The 21,072-nt window shown below is 35.5% G+C and overlaps 5 protein-coding genes across 5 annotated transcripts; 4 read left to right on the top strand and 1 right to left on the bottom strand.

Moving 5' to 3' along the window:
- The first annotated feature begins 3,744 nt into the window (after positions 1-3,744).
- LOC106397228 (wax ester synthase/diacylglycerol acyltransferase 6) lies at positions 3,745-7,131 on the top strand. Its single transcript, XM_013837814.3, has 7 exons — positions 3,745-4,141; positions 5,259-5,876; positions 5,966-6,032; positions 6,120-6,241; positions 6,329-6,538; positions 6,637-6,774; positions 6,869-7,131. The coding sequence occupies exons 1-7, from the start codon at positions 3,815-3,817 to the stop codon at positions 7,028-7,030; spliced, it is 1,644 nt and encodes a 547-aa protein (XP_013693268.1). The 5' UTR covers positions 3,745-3,814; the 3' UTR covers positions 7,031-7,131.
- On the bottom strand, positions 7,129-9,760 carry LOC106397229 (protein ROOT INITIATION DEFECTIVE 3). Its single transcript, XM_013837815.3, has 8 exons — positions 9,496-9,760; positions 9,298-9,411; positions 9,093-9,226; positions 8,859-9,009; positions 8,581-8,768; positions 7,849-7,982; positions 7,521-7,759; positions 7,129-7,450 (listed from the first exon to the last, which is right to left on the bottom strand). The coding sequence occupies exons 1-8, from the start codon at positions 9,703-9,705 to the stop codon at positions 7,301-7,303; spliced, it is 1,320 nt and encodes a 439-aa protein (XP_013693269.1). The 5' UTR covers positions 9,706-9,760; the 3' UTR covers positions 7,129-7,300.
- A 1,039-nt stretch (positions 9,761-10,799) lies between these two features.
- LOC106397067 (pentatricopeptide repeat-containing protein At3g49170, chloroplastic) lies at positions 10,800-13,538 on the top strand. The gene is made up of 2 exons (XM_013837614.3): positions 10,800-12,893; positions 12,969-13,538. Exons 1-2 carry the CDS (start codon positions 10,814-10,816, stop codon positions 13,448-13,450), a joined length of 2,562 nt encoding a protein of 853 aa, XP_013693068.2. The 5' UTR covers positions 10,800-10,813; the 3' UTR covers positions 13,451-13,538.
- A 145-nt stretch (positions 13,539-13,683) lies between these two features.
- On the top strand, positions 13,684-15,907 carry LOC106399880 (probable polygalacturonase). The gene is made up of 5 exons (XM_013840322.3): positions 13,684-13,827; positions 13,923-14,261; positions 14,399-14,501; positions 14,602-14,850; positions 15,074-15,907. Exons 2-5 carry the CDS (start codon positions 13,923-13,925, stop codon positions 15,757-15,759), a joined length of 1,377 nt encoding a protein of 458 aa, XP_013695776.1. The 5' UTR covers positions 13,684-13,827; the 3' UTR covers positions 15,760-15,907.
- A 735-nt stretch (positions 15,908-16,642) lies between these two features.
- Positions 16,643-20,045, top strand: LOC106400679 (uncharacterized protein At3g49140-like). The gene is made up of 11 exons (XM_013841043.3): positions 16,643-16,835; positions 16,922-17,021; positions 17,606-17,825; positions 18,120-18,222; positions 18,308-18,375; positions 18,475-18,624; positions 18,727-18,888; positions 18,967-19,257; positions 19,330-19,482; positions 19,575-19,670; positions 19,787-20,045. The coding sequence occupies exons 1-11, from the start codon at positions 16,772-16,774 to the stop codon at positions 19,898-19,900; spliced, it is 1,521 nt and encodes a 506-aa protein (XP_013696497.1). The 5' UTR covers positions 16,643-16,771; the 3' UTR covers positions 19,901-20,045.
- Positions 20,046-21,072: the final 1,027 nt, after the last annotated feature.

Below are 21,072 nucleotides of genomic sequence, written 5' to 3'. Positions count from 1 at the left end.
TACACCAAACTAATTTATTGGATTTGGTAACTGTGTAGTGAAAGTTATGCTTCATTGCACATAACTCAAACCTCGCTTTCAAAACTGTTTTGTTGAGAAAAAGATCTCCCGTCTTAACCAATTCGACCAACGGACTCTTTGCCAATTTTTCTCTGTTTTCTTTTTCAGAGTTGATGTTGTCAGCACCATAATCATCTCCATCAACCTCGTCTTGCTTCATCTTTCCTTTCTTCTTCTCGTTATGCTTGTCAGCATCATAATCATCACCATCAACCTCGCTTTGCTTCATCTTCCCTTTCTTCTTCTCGTTATGCTTAGCTCCCTTAACAATACTAACCAGCCCCAATGTCACAAGGATTTCGCTCCTTCTCTTCACTAGTACTTGCATTAGTTGGCATCTTATTAAGATCAATGTCGACCTTATTTGGATTTCCTTGCTTTGCTTTATAGCTAACACACAATTGAGTTGACTGATGCTTCTTACAAAACCCTAGAAATTTTTGAATTTTCCGTGAGTTTCCAATGATCACCGGTGGACATTCTGATGAATTGATCAACCCAATAGGAAGGTAACTCAACTTCAAATCGGCATCCGTTTCTTCAAAACCAAAATCCTCTATAACGTTTTTCTATAACTCTTCTAGAGAGGACTTCCATTCCAAAGCAAGTAACCTTCCCCCTTTTTTTCATCAACATTAAAACTCCAACCTGAAGCTACAACCAATTCCCAAACACCACATGAAACATAGATATGAATCATGGTAGAAATAATATGAAACTTTTGTGAAAATTTTGTGAACAATCAATGGAATATAGAAGACGGCGTGAGAAGAAGGTTACCACATTTTTTTTTTGTTTTTTTGTTTTTTTAAATCGATTTTTTCAAAATATGAAACTGAATATTCCCAAATATTTTTTTTCCATATTTTTCGGAACTGATTTCTTATCCGTAGAATACATCCAATCTGTAGAAATCGGTTTCTACAGGTTTTTAGAATTATAGTAATGTGTAGATTTTGATTTATACATGTTTTAGATTTACATTAAATCTGTAGAAATCGATTTCTACGTGTTTTAGATTTATATTAATGTGTAGATTTTGATTTCTGCATATTTTAGATCGGTAGGTTAAGCATGTAATGTGTTTTCTAAATATTTTTAGAATACTCTTATTTATTACGTAGATCACGTATTCTAAACATTCTAGATTCAATGAAAAAAGTGGATTTCGTTTTCTACTTCGTAAAATGTCATTTCTACTTTATTTAGAACATAATCTGAAAATTTTGATTTAAACATTTTTAGAACTGAAAAAATACCACTAAGTTCATATAGCTATTTTATCATTAATTACTATTTTTTCAAAAAAAATTTGTTTGTAAAACTATTTATTGAATTTATTTTAAAAAAATATTAAATTGTTTTATAGGGAAAAATGTTACAAATAGATATTAGTCTAAAAAGACATAGTTATCAGGTCTAAAAAACAATTTTCCCAATATTTTATTACCGGAGTATAATATTTTATTCTACGTCTGTAGAAACAATCTAACTCATACCGCAAACAGTATTGAGAAATTGACACAAATACCACATTTTTTTTTTGTCGTCAACGTTACAAACTCATACAGACTCTGTAAACCAGGCCGGAAGATATTGATCCATGTGAACGATGAAAGACGGCTGAATCCTAACACTGCGTGCTAGGCTATCCGCCTTTGTATTTTGCGCTCTTGGTACATGAACGATCTCTGATTGGAGGAAACTTGCTCTCAGATTTTTGATGTCTTCCAAATAACTTGCAAAAGCTGGCCACTCTTCTGGTTCCGAAACCATCTTCACCAATTGAGAACAATCCTTTGCAAACGTAACCTGAGATTGACGTAAATTCCTCATACATTCCATAGCCCAGAGTAGTGCTTCCATCTCCGCATGGAGAGGAGAAAGGCTAGCCCGAACATTCCTCGCCCCCAGCAACCCAGCGAAGCCTTCTAAAGTGTTGTGCCAACCCTGGCCGGAGAAAGTATCTTTCTCTTTCCAGGAACCATCTGTGAAACACAAATACCACATTTATAGTAGCACTTTTCATGTTTACACTAACCACTTTTACCCCCAATTTTAACAAAGGATAAAAGAAATTTATATTCATAGGGTTAACTAATATAGACTTAGGGTTTAGAGTTGAGGGGTGGAGTAGAGTTTTTGGAATATGAAATATCATATTCTAATAAATATATAAGTAAATACTTAAAAATATATTAAAAAATTAAAAAATAGTTTCAAACATAATTTTCGATTTTCAAAAAAAATTCAAAAAAAAAATTAATTTTTTTTTTAATTTTAAAGAGTATAATTTGGAATTTTTTTTATTTTTTATTTAAATAAATATTTATTATATATATAGAGAACAAATGTATAAGAATATTTTTCCAATTAATGAAAAATGTAGTTTTGAAAATGTCTCTTTAGTAGTGGTAAAAATGAATAATGGTACCAATAAAGTGGTAAACATGAAATTCTCCCAACAGTATTAAAGGGTATTTATTATAATTTTAAATTATAATAAATATTTAGTTTTGAAATTCTCCCAACATGAAATTCTCCCAACAATATTTAATTTTTTTTTTTAATTTTAAAGAGTATAATTTGGAATTTTTTTTATTTTTTATTTAAATAAATATTTATTATATATATATAGAGAACAAATGTATAAGAGTATTTTTCCAATTAATGAAAAATATAGTTTTGAAAATGTCTCTTTAATAATGGTAAAAATGAATAATGGTACCAATAAAGTGGTAAACATGAAATTCTACCAACAGTATTAAAGGAGGGGGGGGGGGGTTGAAATCAATAAAAAATAGATAATAATCCGTGTTATTCGCAGAGTGAGATATCTTATAAAATTCAAATAAATTTATTTTTTATAAAAATTATAAAAAATGTTAAATATATTTTAGTGATTGGATCAAATTAAAATTTCAAAATATTTAATTAAAATTTCAAAATATTTAACTTTTAAAGGATGATAAATATTTCTAAAATTTAAATATTAAATTTTTATGTATTTTATATGTATATTTTAATTGAAATCATAGTAAAATGATAATAATCTGTGTTCTTCGCAGAGTGAAATATTTTATAAAATTCAAATAACTTTATTTTTATAAAAATTATAAAAATGTAAATATATTTTAATGATTTGATCAAATTAAAATTTCAAAATTTTAAAATTTTAAAGGATGATAAATATTTCTAAAATTTAAAAGTTAAAATATTTATGTATTTTATATGTATTCAATAAAACTTCCTACTCATATAGTTTTATGATAATTTGTATCTTGTTATTACAAAAAAAATTAAACGATTGATCATAATAAATGTTTTATAATCATACTTCAACAATTTTTGTAATTTACTGTTGTCTTTAAAAATTTAAATTATAACATACAAAAATATAAATGATAGAGGATACACAATTTTATCAAATTTTTATTATTCAAAATTATTAATTGTTATATATATTTTGCTTACATTAAGTAATTCCACATGTTTTATTTAAAGAAAGAAGAAAAACTAATTTTTGTAGACTACTAATTTAATTTTGTTGTTAGTTTAATGAAAATATAATATGTATTTAGATGAATTAACTTATTTGCGTGAATACTCTAAAAAATCATTCTATTGATAGAGACATGTCATAACTCATAAGTTGTTATACTGATTCTCAGTTTATATATATAGGATTTACAAAACATAGAAATGTGAGGCTCTCTATATTAATAGAGACATCGAAGTTAAGAGAGATAAAACTATGGAGATTAAGGTCGAACCGAAAGCTATGGAAATTAAGGTCGAACCGAAAGCTATGGAAATTAAGGTCGAACCGAAAGCTATGGAGATTAAGCTCGAACAGGAAGCTATGGAGATTAAGATACATCGAGACATACCAGAGGCAACCGTGAAGAAAACGAAAGAAGAAGAGCAACCGCTTAGTCCGGCGGCGCGTGTGTTCCACGCACCGGCGTTCAATTGTTATGTAATAACGGTGATTGGTGTTAAGAAGAAGATCGAGCCAGATGTGATTATCGAAGGATTAAAGCAAACTTTGATCAGACACCCTCGTTTCTCCAGTAAAATGGTCAGTCCAAACACTTTTGCATACACATGCAAATGTTTATACGTTTAGAAAGATTGTAACTTATAGTTTTGATATGGTATATATAAACTTATATGCATGTATAAGTTTTCCCAATGGCAGGAAAAAAAAAATTAAACTCGTTTTGATGGATAGACCTTTTTGATCCAACAAGTTTGGTTGGTTTGGAAGTTACAAAAAAGTTTGGTTGGTTCTGATTTTTCAAACATTCTGAAAGTTTCTGTTACTTGAGCCAAAACCACTGTATATACTTTTCTTTCCCTCTTATATACAAGAGTTAATAATAATACAAACGTTTTCATGTAGATTATTTTCTACATGATTAAACTTAAAATTTTCTGGTAAAAAAACATTGCGTTTTATTAAACTGTTACAGTTAAAGGTTTCAAAAATAGTGTGAAATCTGGCTTAGAAAGGTAGATAAACTAAAAAGGCAAGATAAATACTATTTAGAACAGGAAAACGAAATTAAGAAATGGTAGGTGAAGAAAATATAAAATTCTAAAATGAGAGAATATTGTTCCATTTCGCTACAAAAATATAAAAATTGTAGGTGAAGGAAATATAAAATTTTGAAATTTCATTCCGAAATAGGGGAATATTGTTCCATTTTGGTTACAAAAATAAATCTAGCAGAAAGCATTTTAATAGTACCATTTTATTCCTCTCAAATGATAAATTTCTTAGGAATAAACAAATGTTTTAAAATAATATTTTTCAACTAAAAACTTAAGTATTTAATTTTTCATCCTAAACATTATGTATATATATAATATGTTTCAATTCATTCGCTTCTATATAAATTTTAGTTTTAAATACTAAAAGATTGTATATAAAAATATATTTATCATGCTTGGTTTGATCATTCTTTTATTCTAATGCTACTAACATTAATTTTTTGGGTTTTCTTACTTGTATGTAATTCATTATTTATATATGTACGTATAGCTCATTTTCCTCCTGCAGTCCTTACAAATTTTTTATTGAACTTGACCATTTTTCTTTTCTTTTCTTTTCTTTCCCTTCCCCCCGAATCTGTTTTTAGTTTGAGATATTTACGGTAGTTTTAACATATATTTAAATGATTAATTACTTGTAGGTCAACAAAACAAACAAAAATAAACAAACACAAAGATGGGTTCGGACAAACGTGGTCACCAATAATCATGTCATCGTACCAGACATCCAAACGCAACACATAGAGAACGCAAACGCAGACAAGTTTCTTGATAGTTACGTCTCCGATCTCACGCTGGTCCCTTTAGACACCTCGAAGCCATTATGGGAGCTTCACCTACTCGATTTAAAAACATCCGATGCTGAAAACGTCGCCGTTTTGAAGTTTCATCACTCTTTAGGAGATGGTATGTCTCTAATGGCCCTTGTCCTCGCTTGCATGCGTAAAACATCGAACCTTAACGAGCTCCCGACTCTACCGTACCAAAACCGAACGTCATCTGGATCTTCACGGTTAACGGGAGGTTCATGGAGAGGTTTCCGGTTCTTGTGGTTATTTATGGTTCTATGGTCCACGATTATGTTGGTTTTAAATACGATTTGTGATGCTTTGAGGTTCATTGCTACGGCAATGTTCCTTAAGGACACCAAAACACCAATCAAAGGCGATTACCGGCTAAGTATGCCTACACGGATGTCTTTGGTTCATCTTACCGTAAGCTTAGACGACATAAAGCTAATCAAGACTAACATGAAGATGGTAAGATTCCTTACAATTTTTTTTGTGTTAATTATCGACGGTTGATTTAACTTTATATATTTATTATTAATTTGTTTTTGGTTTATTAGACTGTCAACGATGTTGTAATTGGAGTAACTCAGGCTGGTCTCTCGAAATACTTAGAGAGAAGATATGGTACATACTAACTCTTTGCCATATACATGTCATATAATATTGTATTATTAACGACTGAATTTTAATAATCTTATGATAAACTAATAGGAGAAAAGAAGAATGTAGTAGGAGACGATCAAAAATCTAAAAAGAATTCAAATGAAATGCCTAAAAGAATAAGGCTAAGATCAGCTCTTCTTGTAAACTTAAGACCCACCACTGGAATTCAGGTAATTTCTTAAAAGCTCACTTACCTACCACTTCCTTTTTATTTTAATGACGACCATATATAAATGTTCTTTTTTTGGTAAAAACAGGATCTAGCGGATATGATGGATAAAGGATCTAAGTGTAGATGGGGTAATATGATCGGCTACATTGTGTTTCCGTTTTCTATCAGTTTACGAAAGGATCCCTTAGAACATCTTGGAACAGCCAAAGGGATCATCGACCGGAAGAAAAACTCGTTGGAAGCTGCACTAACATTCATCGTTGGTAAATTCATGATTAAAGCGTTTGGTGTTAAGGTTAGTTTGGATTAAAATCATGATTAAACCTAGCTAACTCACCATTTATTTTCGTTAGTTGGTCGTTGATCTAATTTTATGATTTGAAATGAATGTAGGTGACAGCTAATCTATTAAATAGAATGTTGTCAAACACAACGATGTCCTTTTCAAACTTGATTGGTCCCATTGAAGAAATTAGTTTCTTTGGACATCCTATCACTTACATGGCCCCCAGTGTTTACGGCCACCCCCATGTAAGATTCTAGCTAAACCATTATGTTCTATGTAATTGTTTTCCTTTTAAAATTTGGTTAATAAGATTTAATGATCTCATGGGTCTTTGATTAGGCTTTGACGATGCATTTCCAAAGTTACATGAACAAGATGACGATTTCGTTGACTGTAGATCCAACGGTCATAAGTAATCCTCACCAGCTACTTGATGACTGGGAGGAATCTCTAAGAAACATCAAAACTGCTGTCCAAGAAAGAAGCTCCACACATCAGTAGATTGAGTTAAATCTTTTATTCTTACTCGTTTCTGTACCAGTTACCAAATCAAGCCAGATGGACCATCAGTATTTTATTCAATATCTGACAAACTTTTCTTATATGATCAACTTTCGATTAAAGTTTCTAAATGTTATTTGAAAGATGGACCAAGTGTCTTTATCCAATTAACCATGGATGAAAATTAACAATGCTTATATGATGCTAAAACATCTTTAGTTGCAAAAAAAATATGTAGAAAGAATAACAATAAATAAAAGCTTTCAAGTTTCAATTGGAACCACCGTTTAGCTCTTCTTCCATAACCACCTGGAGCAAATTCTCATAGTTCTTCTGCCATTGATCATTCATCAGTATAGATTTTTTGTACTCAAGTTTCAATCTTTCCATTTCAATCTGCGTTGCTGCAGAGCCTTGTTGCTGATAACAAATAGAGAATTGTGAAAATACAAGAAAAACAAATAAATATAGAAACAGAAGAAGCACAAACCTCGAGCTCTTTAACTTGCTCGTTAATAAAGTCTGCGCTGCGGTAAGAAGAGTAAACAGGAACATCAGAAGATAGCGGCGGATCAACGATGACTATACCATCCACGGTATCATCTCCTTTTCTTTCGTATTTTTCCAAAGGAGGAGGTAATGAAGACACATTCCTTTTCCAGGAAGATTGTGCTTTGTTGGCATTACCAACAATCGTTTTTCTGACAACTTGAATATTGTTCACAGGTCCTGTAAGAAAAAAAGAAAGAAGTGGAAAAAGGGTTAAATAACAGATAATCATATTGCATAAGTAGAACTACAAACAGAAGAAAATAAACCTTTTCCATGGCCGAAAGTGAAAGAACGAACAGGTTGACCTGATCTGGGATTCCAAACGCAAATAACACCACCTTCTGATCCAGAAATCAAAAGGTTTCCGTCTGCGCAATATGCTAAGCAAGTAATGGCTTTGCTGTGTTCAAAACAAATATGATTTGAGTCAACGGATGCTAATTTCTCAGTACAAGTCTGTTGTGAACAAATGCGAATTTATCTCGAAGAAAGCAAATAACTTAAAAGAGCAAAACAACTATGTAGGGTTTGTATATTGTTATGTGAATGAATATTTACAAGAACTTAGACCCGTAGTCATCATACTAGACTTAAAACCCGATATATATTTTTTTTTCTCTTTAGCAAAACATTCTAAAGGTACTTTTGTGCACAAAGATCTTTTACTGGTGAACAAAGTCCATTACATGATCCATTGAAACAGAAAAATCAGATGCAAAATGTTAAGAGATCTACTAGAAACAATCTTATGAGATCTTAGAATCAAGAACTACTACTACAAGCTAATGTTCATTTATATAAGAGATCCCATAAACACCATCATTTGAAGTTTTGAACCAAGAACTACTACACGCTATTATTCCTATTTTAAAAGAAATCACACAAAACCCATCCCAGAGTAAAAAAAATAAAACTAGTATAGCATTCTGTTTAAGTTAGATATTATGTTATACAAGATGCTAACGAAAGAGAAGAAGATAGTAAGGAACAGGAAGTACCTTGGGTCTGATACTGAACCAAGAAACTGTGTCGCATAGTCACTTTTGGAATTCAAGGCACCGATATAAATTTTGCCATCTCCGCCACCAGCATAGAACACAGAGCCGCCAGGGTCCAATGCAAGTGCATTGATTTTTGAAGGAAATATTATACTTCTCAGCAATTTCCCCTGCGACAGGCTCCAAACCTATTGACATGAAATAAAAAAAAAGCTATATCAGGGCTTTATGCTACACATTTTACGAAGGCATATAGATTACTAGTCCAAAAAATGTACCTTGCAAGTCTGGTCTTTTGAAGCAGAAACTATCAAAGCATTGCAGCCACCATAGTCTATAACAATATCGTTTACAGCCATTGTATGCTCATCAAATTTGTGTTCATAGAGAGTTCTTTCTTGGTGCTGCCTTTGTTGATCATCAAATAGTCTAACTAACCAACAACAAGAGTAAGGTTAAGAATAAAGGCAACACCTTAACTTAAAGAGAAGTACTAAAAAAAAATGCTTAACCTTATAAGAGACCAGACTCTAACAGACCCATCTTGAGATCCAGAAACCAACAAAGAATCGTCTCCAGAGAACACCAAGCACGTTACTGAAACGTAATGAGCATGCCACTTCTTTAGCAGCTTCCCAGTCGCAACCTGATCACACCAAGTTATGACCATTGAAACTTCGAATACGCTTAATCTCTCTCAAGATATAGAATCTTTACCTCCCAAATGAATATATCTCCGGAGGCTCCACCACCAACTATATAAGTGCCTTCACTGTTAGCTGTAAGAGCCGTTATTGACTCCACAGGGAAGCTCTTAACTTCCGCTTGAGGCTACACTCAAAAAGGCATCTTTTTAATCCCAAAAAAAACATAAAGGCTTCAGACGAAACAAAAGTGGGTTTGTGTCGGAAGAACCTTGTTCCAAGACCAGAAGAAAACCGAGCCAGATGAGCCGGATGCGTTACGGAGCTGAGAGGCGGCGAGGAATTTCTCTCCGACAGCGGTGAGGCCGTGTGAGGGAGAGGCGCATTGCTTGAACCGAAGCTGCTCGTTCCCGGTTTTGAGATCCCAGCTTCCGATTCCGCAGTCGAATGACGATGAAGCAATAACAGTAGTCTCCTCCATAGGAAGTTCCTCTCTTTTCTTCGGAGAAAGAGGGAAGTGTTTGGGTTTTATGATTTCAATTAGGGTTTATAAAAAAGTAAGGGGCTATAGTATAAATATCAGATAATTGATATTTCATTCGATATAGGTAGGCATATATCAGATAATTGATATTTGGATGTACATTTCGGATATCCGTTCGGTTCAGGTGTTTCAGTATCAGGTAGCTTACTTAGGGGTTCAATTCAGATAGTTTTGAGTTCGGTTCGGATAGTTTCAGGTTCGGTTCAGATAGTAAAACTAGGAACCGAAAATATCCAGAAAAAAATTAGGTTCTCACATGGTTCTGGTTCCGGTTCGGTTATTTTGGGTAGTTCAGATAATTTAGATAAAATATCGGGTAATTCACGTAAAATATCGAATAATTAAAATGAATTGGATTAAAATCTCAGATGTTTTGGATTACTTTAGATATTTCAGATAAAACTATCTCATGTAGGATACTTTATAGTAAAGTAGTTTTTAAAGAAAATATATTCGGATACTATTTATTAGATTTTGAATTATAAATATATATTTCGTTATTTTATATGTATACATAATTAATTTTACATATTCGGGTGCACATTTGGTTCTCGGTTCGGTTACTTCAGATATATAAATATATGAACTTCAGGTATTTAAAGATTCGTTGGGGTTTTGGTTTCATATATTTCGGCTGGGTTTCGTTTTTTTTCCTAGATTTAGGTGCTTGGGCTTTATATTATGAAATCAATTAGGGTTTATAAAATGAGATAATTACTTCTCAATAGGGCATGATGAAACAAATAATAGTTTTGCGGAGTATTAGGAGTTTTATCGAAATGTAAAGGGTTAAAGTGAAAATTTTGATAAATAAACATTTTATTGAGATACGGAGTATTAGATGTTTTAATTAATTAGGGTTTGTAAAATGACACTATGATTTCGCAAACGGGTGCTGACAAAACAAAACAAAAAAACTTCGCAAAAGGGTTTAATTGAAACAATTTAGTAGTTTTGCGGAGTATTAGATGTTTTATAAACCTAAAGGGGTTAAATGAAAATATAAAAAGATTTATCATTTTAATACGGTAACGGAATCGTTTAGATGGGAACGATGGCGATGATAAGCTTCTCGCTTCCATCTCCCGCCAAACTCCCGATTACATCTCCACCGTCCGTTCCAAACCGTATCAACATCGCCGACCGTTTGATCCTCCGCCACCTCAATGCCGGAGATCTCCGAGGAGCGATCTCTTCTCTCGATCTCATGGCTCGCGACGGGATCCGCCCCACAGACTCCGCCACTTTCTCCACCCTCCTCAAGTCTTGTATCCGAGCACGCGACTTTCGACTCGGGAAACTCGTTCACTCCCGGTTAGCTGAGTCCGATATCGAGCCTGACTCGGTTCTCTACAACTCACTCATCAGCTTGTACTCCAAATCCGGCGACTTGGCGCGAGCAGAGGATGTGTTCGAGACCATGGGTAGAATCGGTAAGCGAGACAATGTTTCGTGGAGTGCGATGATGGCTTGTTACGGTAACAATGGGAAGGAACTCGACGCGATTAAGCTTTTCGTTGGGTTTCTGGAATTGGGTTTAGTGCCGAACGATTATTGTTACACGGCGGTGATCAGAGCTTGCTCGAATCCGGAGAATGTTGCCGTCGGGAGAGTGATTCTAGGGTTTTTGATGAAGACTGGGTACTTTGAATCAGATGTATGTGTGGGTTGTTCTTTGATTGATATGTTTGTGAAAGGAGAGAATAATCTCGAGAATGCGTATAAGGTGTTCGATCAAATGTCTGAGCTAAATGTTGTTACTTGGACATTGATGATTACTAGGTGTATGCAAATGGGCTTCCCTAATGAAGCGGTTAGGTTGTTTTTGGAGATGGTTTTAAGCGGATTTGAAGCTGATAAGTTCACGCTTAGCTCTGTTTTCTCTGCGTGTGCTGAGTTGGAGAATCTGTCCTTGGGAAAGCAGTTGCATTCTTGGGCGATTAGGTCGGGGATGGCGGATGATGTTGGGTGTAGTTTAGTTGACATGTATGCGAAATGTTCTATGGATGGTTCGTTAGATGATTGCAGGAAGGTGTTTGATAGAATGGAGGATCATAGTGTGATGTCGTGGACGGCATTGATCACTGGTTATATGCAAAGCGGTGATCTAGATACAGAGGCTATTAAGCTCTTTTGCGAAATGTTGGATCAAGGTCGTGTCCAGCCAAATCATTTCACTTTCTCTAGTGCGTTTAAGGCGTGCGGGAATCTTTCGGATCCACGGTTGGGTAAACAGGTTCTTGGTCATGCGTTTAAAAGAGGGCTTGCTTCGAATAACTCTGTTGCGAACTCGGTTATCAGCATGTTTGTTAAATCTGATATGATGGAAGACGCCCGGAGAGCTTTTGAATCGCTTTCTGAGAAGAACTTGGTCTCGTATAACACATTTCTTGACGGAGCCTGCAGGAGCTTGGATTTTGAGGAAGCTTTTGAGCTTTTCCATGAGATCGCTGAGAGAGAGTTTGGTGTTAGCGCTTTCACTTTTGCTAGCTTGTTGAGTGGAGTTGCAAGTGTTGGTTCGATAAGAAAAGGGGAGCAAATTCATTCCCAGGTGGTTAAACTCGGGCTCTCCTGCAATCAACCTGTCTGCAACGCTTTGATCTCTATGTATTCCAAATGTGGAAGCATTGACACAGCTTCACGAGTCTTCAATCTAATGGAAGATCGTAATGTCATCTCCTGGACTTCAATGATCACAGGTTTTGCGAAACATGGATTCGCTAAAAGGGTACTGGAAACATTCAACCAAATGATGGAGGCAGTGGTGAAGCCTAATGAGGTCACTTACGTTGCAATCTTGTCTGCATGCAGCCACGTTGGTTTGGTCGCCGAAGGATGGAGACATTTCAAATCAATGTATGAAGACCACAAGATCAAACCTAAAATGGAGCATTATGCTTGTATGGTTGATCTTCTATGTCGATCCGGGCTTCTCACTGACGCATTTGAGTTCATTAACACAATGCCCTTTCAGGCTGATGTTCTCGTGTGGCGTACGTTTCTTGGAGCGTGCAGAGTTCACAGTAACACAGAGCTTGGGGAGATTGCTTCAAGAAAGATCCTAGAACTCGACCCAAATGAGCCTGCGGCTTATATACAGCTCTCAAACATATACGCTAGTACAGGTATATATACTATTCAGACAATGAAAAAACTGGTGTGAAGTTAAACTATGCTGAATGTTTTGACTTTTGATGTAGGGAAATGGGAAGAATCTGCAGAGATGAGGAAGAAGATGAAAGAGAGAAACTTGGTTAAAGAAGGAGGTTGCAGTTGGATAGAGGTGGGAGATAAGGTTCATAAATTCTACGTAGGCGATACATCTCACCCGAATACTCATCATATATATAATGAACTGGACCGATTGATCAGAGAGATTAAACGTTGTGGATATGTTCCGGATACGGATCTTGTTCTTCACAAGCTAGAGGAGGAAGATGATGTAGTAGAGAAGGAGAGGTTATTGTTTCAGCACAGCGAGAAAATTGCGGTTGCATTTGGGCTTATAAGCACGAGTAAGTCGAGACCGGTTAGAGTGTTCAAGAACTTACGAGTATGCGGAGATTGCCATAACGCAATGAAGTATATAACAGTGGTCTCTGGTAGAGAGATTGTGTTGAGAGATTTGAATCGTTTTCATCATTTTAAAGATGGAAAATGTTCTTGTAATGACTATTGGTGAGTGGTTACTTTGAGATTTAGACACATGAGGCTATCGCAAGATTTGACAGCTTGTAGATCCTTTACCAATGAATTGATTTTATTTTGCATTTGAAGCAAAGGAGGTTATTGAATATCTAAAAACAATCAAAGAAGATAAGTTATTTTTAGGGAAGTCAACACCATTGCTTATTTGGTAAATCAAGAATACACAATCACGATGTTATAAATACATGAGATTGGCTGTGTATGAAGATCAGATTTTGCCATCTTAGTCTCTTTTTTTGTTGTTATTTTTTCCTTTTATTTTTCTTATATTGACTATCATTTTATATAAAACTACTCTCAACTATATGTTCTTCATCGAGTAAATCGCCCTTGATCTCTCAAATTCTAAAGGTAATTTTTCTTGATTCACTTCTTTCTTGATAGTGATTCGTTTCTCATTTTTAAACAAAGAAAGAGAGAATTCTGATATATTCATTTTCTTATAGATGAAGATGATTCAGACAAGTTTGTGTATACTAGTGGTATTAACAGTATCCGGTTTCCCGATGATGGAATCACGCGTTGAAAGCAAGAAAGGTATAGAGTACATGGCGATGCAATGTCGGAAACACAAAGCAGTTTTGACAGATTTTGGAGCTGTTGGTGATGGGAAAACCTCCAACACAAAAGCGTTTAGAGATGCCATCGCCAAGCTTACGCCGCAGGCAGCTGACGGTGGTGTACAACTCATTGTTCCGCCGGGGAACTGGCTCACCGGAAGTTTCAACCTTACAAGCCATTTTACTTTGTTTATCCAACAAGGTGCAACTATTCTTGCTTCTCAGGTAATATATCCACCTTTAAAATGTTAGCTAGTGTTATTTATAGCCTACATAGGAATGAATGTGCTAAAAATTACTAATTTGATTTGAGATGAATAAGTTGTGTACGAATAATCATAGTTTGGTTTTAAAACAAACAGGTTGAATCTGAATATCCTATGATTCCACGTTTGCCGTCATATGGTGATGCAAGGTTTGCTAGTTTAATCTACGGAACTAACCTAACAGATGTTGTTATCACCGGTAAGCACAACATGAAAAATCATTATTCCATCAAATGGTCTATATGAGACTGAATCAAAATATGCATTAGTTTATATGATTTCAATGTTTTTTTTGATAGGTAACAAAGGAACGATCAATGGACAAGGGAAGTCATGGTGGTTAAAGTATCGAAGTGGTGGTTTCAATTTGATATCAAGACCTTTGTTGATCGAAATCCTCTACTCTGAAAACATACAAATCTCAGATATCAATTTAGTCGATTCTCCCATGTGGAACATTCATCCTGTGTATTGCAAGAACGTCATCATCAAAAATATTAAAATCGATGCTCCTATCGATTCTCCTAACACTGATGGAATCAATCCAGGTACGTCTTTATACTTTAGTTTATAAAACATATACCAAAAATCTCTTTGATTTTCCAATCAAAACGTTCTAGCTGAGAATAAAAAGCATTTGCTTTAAATATTCATGTTCTTGATTTGGTTTATAAACACACGCTCATGTTCTTGATTTATTTTTAAACACTAGCTCCTGTTCTTGATTTGGTTTTAAACAAACGCTCATGTTTTTGATTTGGTTTTACGTAGATTCTTGCACCAACACATTAATAGAAGACTGTTCCGTTACTTCCGGTGACGACTGCATCGCTGTCAAAAGCGGTATCGACCAATATGGAATCGCGACCTCAATCCCAACACAACAGCTCTCCATCCGACGTCTCACTTGCGTTTCACCCGACAGCGCAGGCATAGCCATAGGAAGCGAAATGTCTGGAGGAATCAAAGACGTTAGAATCGAAGACGTGACGCTGATCAACACACAATCAGCGATCAGAATCAAAACCGCCATAGGACGTGGAGGTTACGTCAAAGACATTTTCGCTAGGAGGTTCACGATGAAGAATATGAAGTACGTGTTCTGGATAACCGGTTCGTATAAACTTCATCCCATAGGCTTCGATCCTAATGCGTTGCCAGAGATTAGAAATATCAACTACCGTGACATGACGGCTGACAACGTTACGATCTCTGCTAAGTTAGAAGGGATTAAGAAGGATCCTTTTACGGGGATATGTATGTCGAATGTGACTATGGCTTTGTCTCCCACCACGAAGAAGCTGCAGTGGAACTGTACTGATGTGGCCGGAGTTACGAGCAGGGTTAAGCCGGAGCCGTGCAGTTTGTTACCGAGTAAGGGACCTGCGATGGACTGTCATTTTCCGACGGATAAGATCCCTATTGAGAGTGTTGTGTTGAACAAATGTACTGCTTAGTAAATGTGTCATAGGTTCATTAAGGGAATAACTAATAGAAAAAATGATTGGTAATTACACCAAATATAATCTATCATATATGTAACTTCGATAATGTATTTATATGTATATTAATAAATAAATTTGTATGATGACATACACAAATAAACATATTATGTGGGTTATATGTTAAAAGATAAGATAGGGGTGACGCAAAGCGGTTACTTGTTTTTTTACGTATACTTGATACTTGGCTTGCTTTGAACGAGTAATGAATTTTTTGACTTGTACTTGATTTGTCGGAAACGAGTATTTGTTATTTCGAGTACTTGTCCGAAAATATGTTACTTGCAAGTTACTTGCCTTGTTCGATTACTTGCTACTTGCAAGTATTTATTAATTACTTGGATATATTTCCAAGTTTTAAAAAATTACTTGATAGATAATATTTTACGAGAGAAAGTTATGAAAGTTTGTTTTATTTACTCGACTTGGTAAAAACACGAGAGTTATTTTAAATAAAATATTTGCACCTAATATAAAAAAAAGATGCAATTCAATAAGGAAATATTATTTACTTCTTACAATAAATAAATATTTGTTTAGGGTTTTGGTTTTTATGGTTTAGTTATCATTTTTTTAGTCGTAAAACAAGTAACGAGTAATATCAAGGCGAGTCGTAACTTTTTTTGTGATACTTGTTACTTGCCTTGTACTTGCAAGTAGCAAAACTCAACGACTTGATACTTGACTTGGCAACGACGAGTACTTGAAAAAACGAGGCGAGTACGGATCAAGTAGCGGGTATAAGGCAAGTAACGAGTATTCGTGACCAGCACTAAGACATGATAAAGAAAACGCAGCGTTTTGACAAGATGAAAGTACACCAGCTTTATAATATCTTCTTGCGTGAAAACCAATGATAAAATAACACGTCATCAAGTGTAAGGAAAGCTCCCCAAACTAGATAGCCTAATCTGCAAATCCCTCTCGCTCGCTAGCTTCTGAGCTCAGAGAGAAAATATCTTAACCGATGATTGAGTCGGTCATGGCCGTCCGTCTCTCCACCGGATTCTCCTCTCCGGCGGCGTTACTCCGTAATATCTGTTTCCCTTCTTTCAAGTTTCCTCTTTTTTTTAAAAAAAAAAATTCCTGAAAATGCTCTCTTATTCGTAATATGCAGAGTATCGTCCGGCACCGAGCACGGAGGAGGGAGTGAGCTGCTTCCATTACGCGTCCCGCCGCGTTTTTCAGCCTCAACGTCTCAACAATACTGCTTCTTGGTACTTTACTTTTCCTTTTACTTTCTTCATCCAATTACCAACGTAATACTGAGAGTTTTGGCTTTTTATCAAGATGTTCGATTATAGTGTTTTTTGAATAGCATATCTATAGTGCGACTAGTTCTTAGTCTTGTACTACCATGCGCATGCAGTATGTTTCTTGTCAATGCGAATGGTAACTGTAGTGCGTAGTGGCTATTTCTTTACTGTATAGAGTTAATTGGTTAGATAACTTGTCATTTTAGACCTTGGAACCAGTTAAAGTTCATTTCTTTTGAGTTATTGTTCGGATACTGGCTTGTAGGAACGATGTGTTTGGTCCTGGGTTGTTAGCTGATGTTAAGGTGCTTGTTTACACTTCCTAATGCTATAACTTGAGACTGAATATCTTGTCGTTTGAGTTTTGTGAGTATACATGAAAGTGTGTTTCATCCTTCATGTCTGAGATACTTGTAATGAAATGCATGAGATTGTTAAGACTTTTGGAGACTAGTCATCTCTTTTTGTTTTCTATGTATTTGCGCACACATTCTTATTACCTTCTGTGGGAAACAAATGAATTGACTGATATGCACTTTTTCTAGGAGTGGATATCTGAAGCACAACAGTGACTATTTAACAAAGAAACACCCTAGGAAGAATCGAACTCAAGCCACAGCCGAGTATGTAGATTCAGCTTCTGACCCAGAAAAGCAAACTGGCAAGTCGAGGTATCATCCTTCAGAAGATATTAGAGCCTCTCTGCCACAGAATGCTGGAGATTCCAGGCTTTCCCCTGCAGAAACTACTAGAACCATCATTGAGGTGTTATACTGCGTCTCTCAATCTGTATTAGCTACCTCTTTTTTTGGTAAAGAAACATTGTAGGGGCCAATGCCTTATAGTATATGCATAATGCATTGTTGCAGTCACATGTTAGCCCGTTTAGTACATTTGCTTGCTCTGTAGAAACCCTCTTGTTTAGCGATAATCATTTTATTTTGATTAATTGTGTAAGCCTGCATCGCATATGTACATTATTCATTCACAGTTTTCTTGTATTATTTGTCCAAGATTCGTTTTGTGCATCTGACATTTCCCGTAGTGTGTCGTGTTCAGGTGAACAATAAAGGAACCTTGATGCTTACTGGTTCAACTGGTGATGGAGTTCTTGAGAATATTCTCTGGCCTGATATTCCTTATATTACAGATCAGAATGGAAGTAAGAGGACGTTTAGTCAATCTTTAGTTCCCTTTAATTATATAATCGACGTAACATTGAGTCTAATTACCCTAATGCTCTGCAGATTTATACTTTCAAGTTAAGGAAGATGAGGACGTCATGCAGTCTGTTACCTCTGAAAACAACTATGTGGTATGTTGCTGCCTCATGACATGCATATCCTACTTATATCACATGCATCTCATCATCTTTTAATGAAATGATGAATATCTTACTTACATTGCATTGCAGCAAGTAATAGTAGGCTTTGATACGATGGAGATGATCAAGGAAATGGAGCTGATGGGTCTATCTGATAGTGACTTTGACACCGAAGACGATGAAAGTGGAGGAGAAGATGACAGTGAGGAAGATGGGGATGAAGGAGAAGATGATGCGGAGGTTTTAACTACTTTCATTTCACCCTTTAGATTAAGTCTATGCGAGGAACCCGTTTGCCATTCCTTAGCATGCTTCACTTAGCAACTGTGTTCTTGACTTCAGGAATGGGTTGCAGTTCTAGAGGATGAAGATGAAGACGAAAGTGATGATGATGATGACTATGATGATGATGATGAAGATGACGATGAATCGCTTGGTGACTGGGCAAAATTGGAAACAATGAGGAGCTGTCATCCCATGTTTTTCGCAAAGAGAATGTCTGAGGTTAAAGTTCAGTCTCATCTTCTGAACAAAATGTGTTGTGATTTTATTTTACAAACTTAATGCATTTGGCAATTTTAGGTTGCTGCAAATGATCCTGTAGATTGGATGGATCAGCCGTCTGCTGGCCTTGCCATCCAGGGACTGTTGAGTCATATCTTAGTGGAAGATTATTCAGATATCCAACAGAAACTTGCTGACATAAAATCTACAAGTACCAAGGGAGACAAGAATGCTGAAAACTTAGAGGAGAAGCTTGAAGACACTAATAAGGCAGATGGTGATGATGAATCTGAGAAGACGAGAAAAGTGGTGGCGTTTTACAAGCTGGAGATGATAAGAATTCAGCTTATTACAGCACAAGGGGATCAGGTATGCAGTAAACCTCATGGTTCCCTTTTGTCTGTCTTATGCTTAGTAGTGTCTTTTACTCTTTTGGAACAGACTGAAGTTGAAGTGGAAGATGTCAGAAAAGCACAACCTGATGTTATTGCTAATGGATCAGCTGGAATCATAAGCCGTTTAGAAGAGTCTGGTGATAAACTAGCTGAAGCCCTTAGGTCTTTGTGCTGGAGATACTACGGTATTCAAGCAGAGGTAACTAATTAGCTGAAACCCTTAGACTTTAGAAGTTGAAGTTTGACAGGAAGTTTCAGTAAATAGTATTTTAATGAATATTTGTTTTGCAGGAAGTGAAGATGATAGGGTTAGATTCCCTTGGTTTTGACCTGAGGCTTTGCGCAGGAGCAAAGATTGAGTCATTGCGGTTTGCATTCTCGACAAGAGTAAGTCAGTTCTCTACTTGGTTTTTGTTCTTGATGTTTAAGTAACCGTGCTAACTAAACAGGTGATGTTTATTATAAGTTTATAACATTTCAAGCCAATGAAAATTCTTGCGCAGGCAACATCAGAAGAGGACGCAGAGGAACAAATAAAAGAACTATTATTCCCGACAACAAACCAGTCGAAGCCACTGGAAGAACCCAAGGGAACAAGTCAGACGGAGTCTTCTTAATGCTGTAGTGATCTTTAATGAAGATGCATGTAGGAAACAGTCCCATGAATCAAAATCCAAACTGCAAATGCATTTTCTGTGGGACAAACATGAACAAGGGTAGGATCTTTGGGATAAAGCATTCAATTGATTTTCTACGCTGTGATTGTGGTTTCAAGTTTGTGGGTTTTACTCTGCACAAATTGAGCATCGTAGTTTCAACTCATTCGTTAGCAAATCTATTGCATCAAGATTGACGTACCCCAAAATAAATCCATCTTAAAATTGTGAGAGTGGACGGACAGTGACTTGACAAATCTATCTTTTTTTTTTTAATGCTGATTTATTATGGCATTACAATTATGAGAAAAATTACATAGACGATTTGACAACCGACAATACTACATGCCTTATGAAGATCTACACCTAACTGCATCACCTGAGCCGTCCTATGAAGATCCACGTCTGACTGGATTTACTTGTACCATGTTGAAGATTCCTTGTAAGTCTTTCTTCCATAGTCTGCAGTGATAAATCGCTGTCTCCGGGACTTGAAACCTGAATTTCCTGTATTCTGCAATAAATTGCATAGTCTGGGATTCGAACCCCATACCTGGGTGTAGAAGCCTTTAAACCTTAACCATTATGCTACGGTGCTTCCACAATCTATCTATTTCTTGTTCAACCTCTTTATGTACTCTCTAGTTCCATTAAGGGCCTAACTGGTTTTTCCGCTGCGACCCGCAAACGCAGCTTTTGCGGTTGGTAGCGGTTGACAGCGTTTTGAAACAATCATACAAACCGCTACAAATCGCTTCGAACCTCTTAAAATCAAAAGCTGGTTCCAGATAGCGTTTGCGATTGCCGGGGGTAGCGGATGAAAAAATAAATATAAATTATTTTCAAAAATATTTTAAAATTTTAAAATTAAAATTTTAAAATGGAAATATTATAAATAAAAATATATACATATTTTATATATTAATTAAAATTCACAAACAGTATCATAATTTGCTTTATAACAATATATACATATTTTATATATTAAACCGCTGCAATATCTTATAATCAACCAGTCACAAATATCCCGCAAACGCAACAATTTTCAAACATTGTACCAGTCATACAAAACGCTTAATAACGCTTGAAACCGCAACCACCCGCATCCGCAAACTCCCGCACCCGCAACCGCA

This window comes from Brassica napus, chromosome C8 (genome assembly GCF_020379485.1).
Source record: "Brassica napus cultivar Da-Ae chromosome C8, Da-Ae, whole genome shotgun sequence".
In the NCBI taxonomy this organism is placed as follows: Eukaryota; Viridiplantae; Streptophyta; class Magnoliopsida; order Brassicales; family Brassicaceae; genus Brassica; species Brassica napus.
Note: the sequence above shows the minus strand (reverse complement) of the source record. Positions and strands in the feature narration are given on the sequence as shown.

Bases quoted from the DNA above. Each gene is read 5' to 3' on its own strand.
- LOC106397228 (XM_013837814.3), top strand. From the start codon at position 3,815: ATGGAGATTAAGGTCGAACCGAAAGCTATGGAAATTAAGGTCGAACCG. The intron at 6,033-6,119 runs GTACATACTAAC...ATAAACTAATAG, and splicing joins ATACTTAGAGAGAAGATATG to GAGAAAAGAAGAATGTAGTA. The intron at 6,539-6,636 runs GTTAGTTTGGAT...AAATGAATGTAG, and splicing joins TTAAAGCGTTTGGTGTTAAG to GTGACAGCTAATCTATTAAA.
- LOC106397067 (XM_013837614.3), top strand. From the start codon at position 10,814: ATGGGAACGATGGCGATGATAAGCTTCTCGCTTCCATCTCCCGCCAAA. The intron at 12,894-12,968 runs GTATATATACTA...CTTTTGATGTAG, and splicing joins AAACATATACGCTAGTACAG to GGAAATGGGAAGAATCTGCA.
- LOC106399880 (XM_013840322.3), top strand. From the start codon at position 13,923: ATGAAGATGATTCAGACAAGTTTGTGTATACTAGTGGTATTAACAGTA. The intron at 14,502-14,601 runs GTAAGCACAACA...TTTTTTTGATAG, and splicing joins AACAGATGTTGTTATCACCG to GTAACAAAGGAACGATCAAT. The intron at 14,851-15,073 runs GTACGTCTTTAT...GGTTTTACGTAG, and splicing joins CACTGATGGAATCAATCCAG to ATTCTTGCACCAACACATTA.
- LOC106397229 (XM_013837815.3), bottom strand. From the start codon at position 9,705: ATGGAGGAGACTACTGTTATTGCTTCATCGTCATTCGACTGCGGAATC. The intron at 7,983-8,580 runs GTACTTCCTGTT...TTTTGAACACAG, and splicing joins GGTTCAGTATCAGACCCAAG to CAAAGCCATTACTTGCTTAG. The intron at 7,760-7,848 runs GTTTATTTTCTT...TTTTTCTTACAG, and splicing joins CACTTTCGGCCATGGAAAAG to GACCTGTGAACAATATTCAA.
- LOC106400679 (XM_013841043.3), top strand. From the start codon at position 16,772: ATGATTGAGTCGGTCATGGCCGTCCGTCTCTCCACCGGATTCTCCTCT. The intron at 17,022-17,605 runs GTACTTTACTTT...CACTTTTTCTAG, and splicing joins CTCAACAATACTGCTTCTTG to GAGTGGATATCTGAAGCACA. The intron at 19,483-19,574 runs GTAACTAATTAG...TTTGTTTTGCAG, and splicing joins ACTACGGTATTCAAGCAGAG to GAAGTGAAGATGATAGGGTT.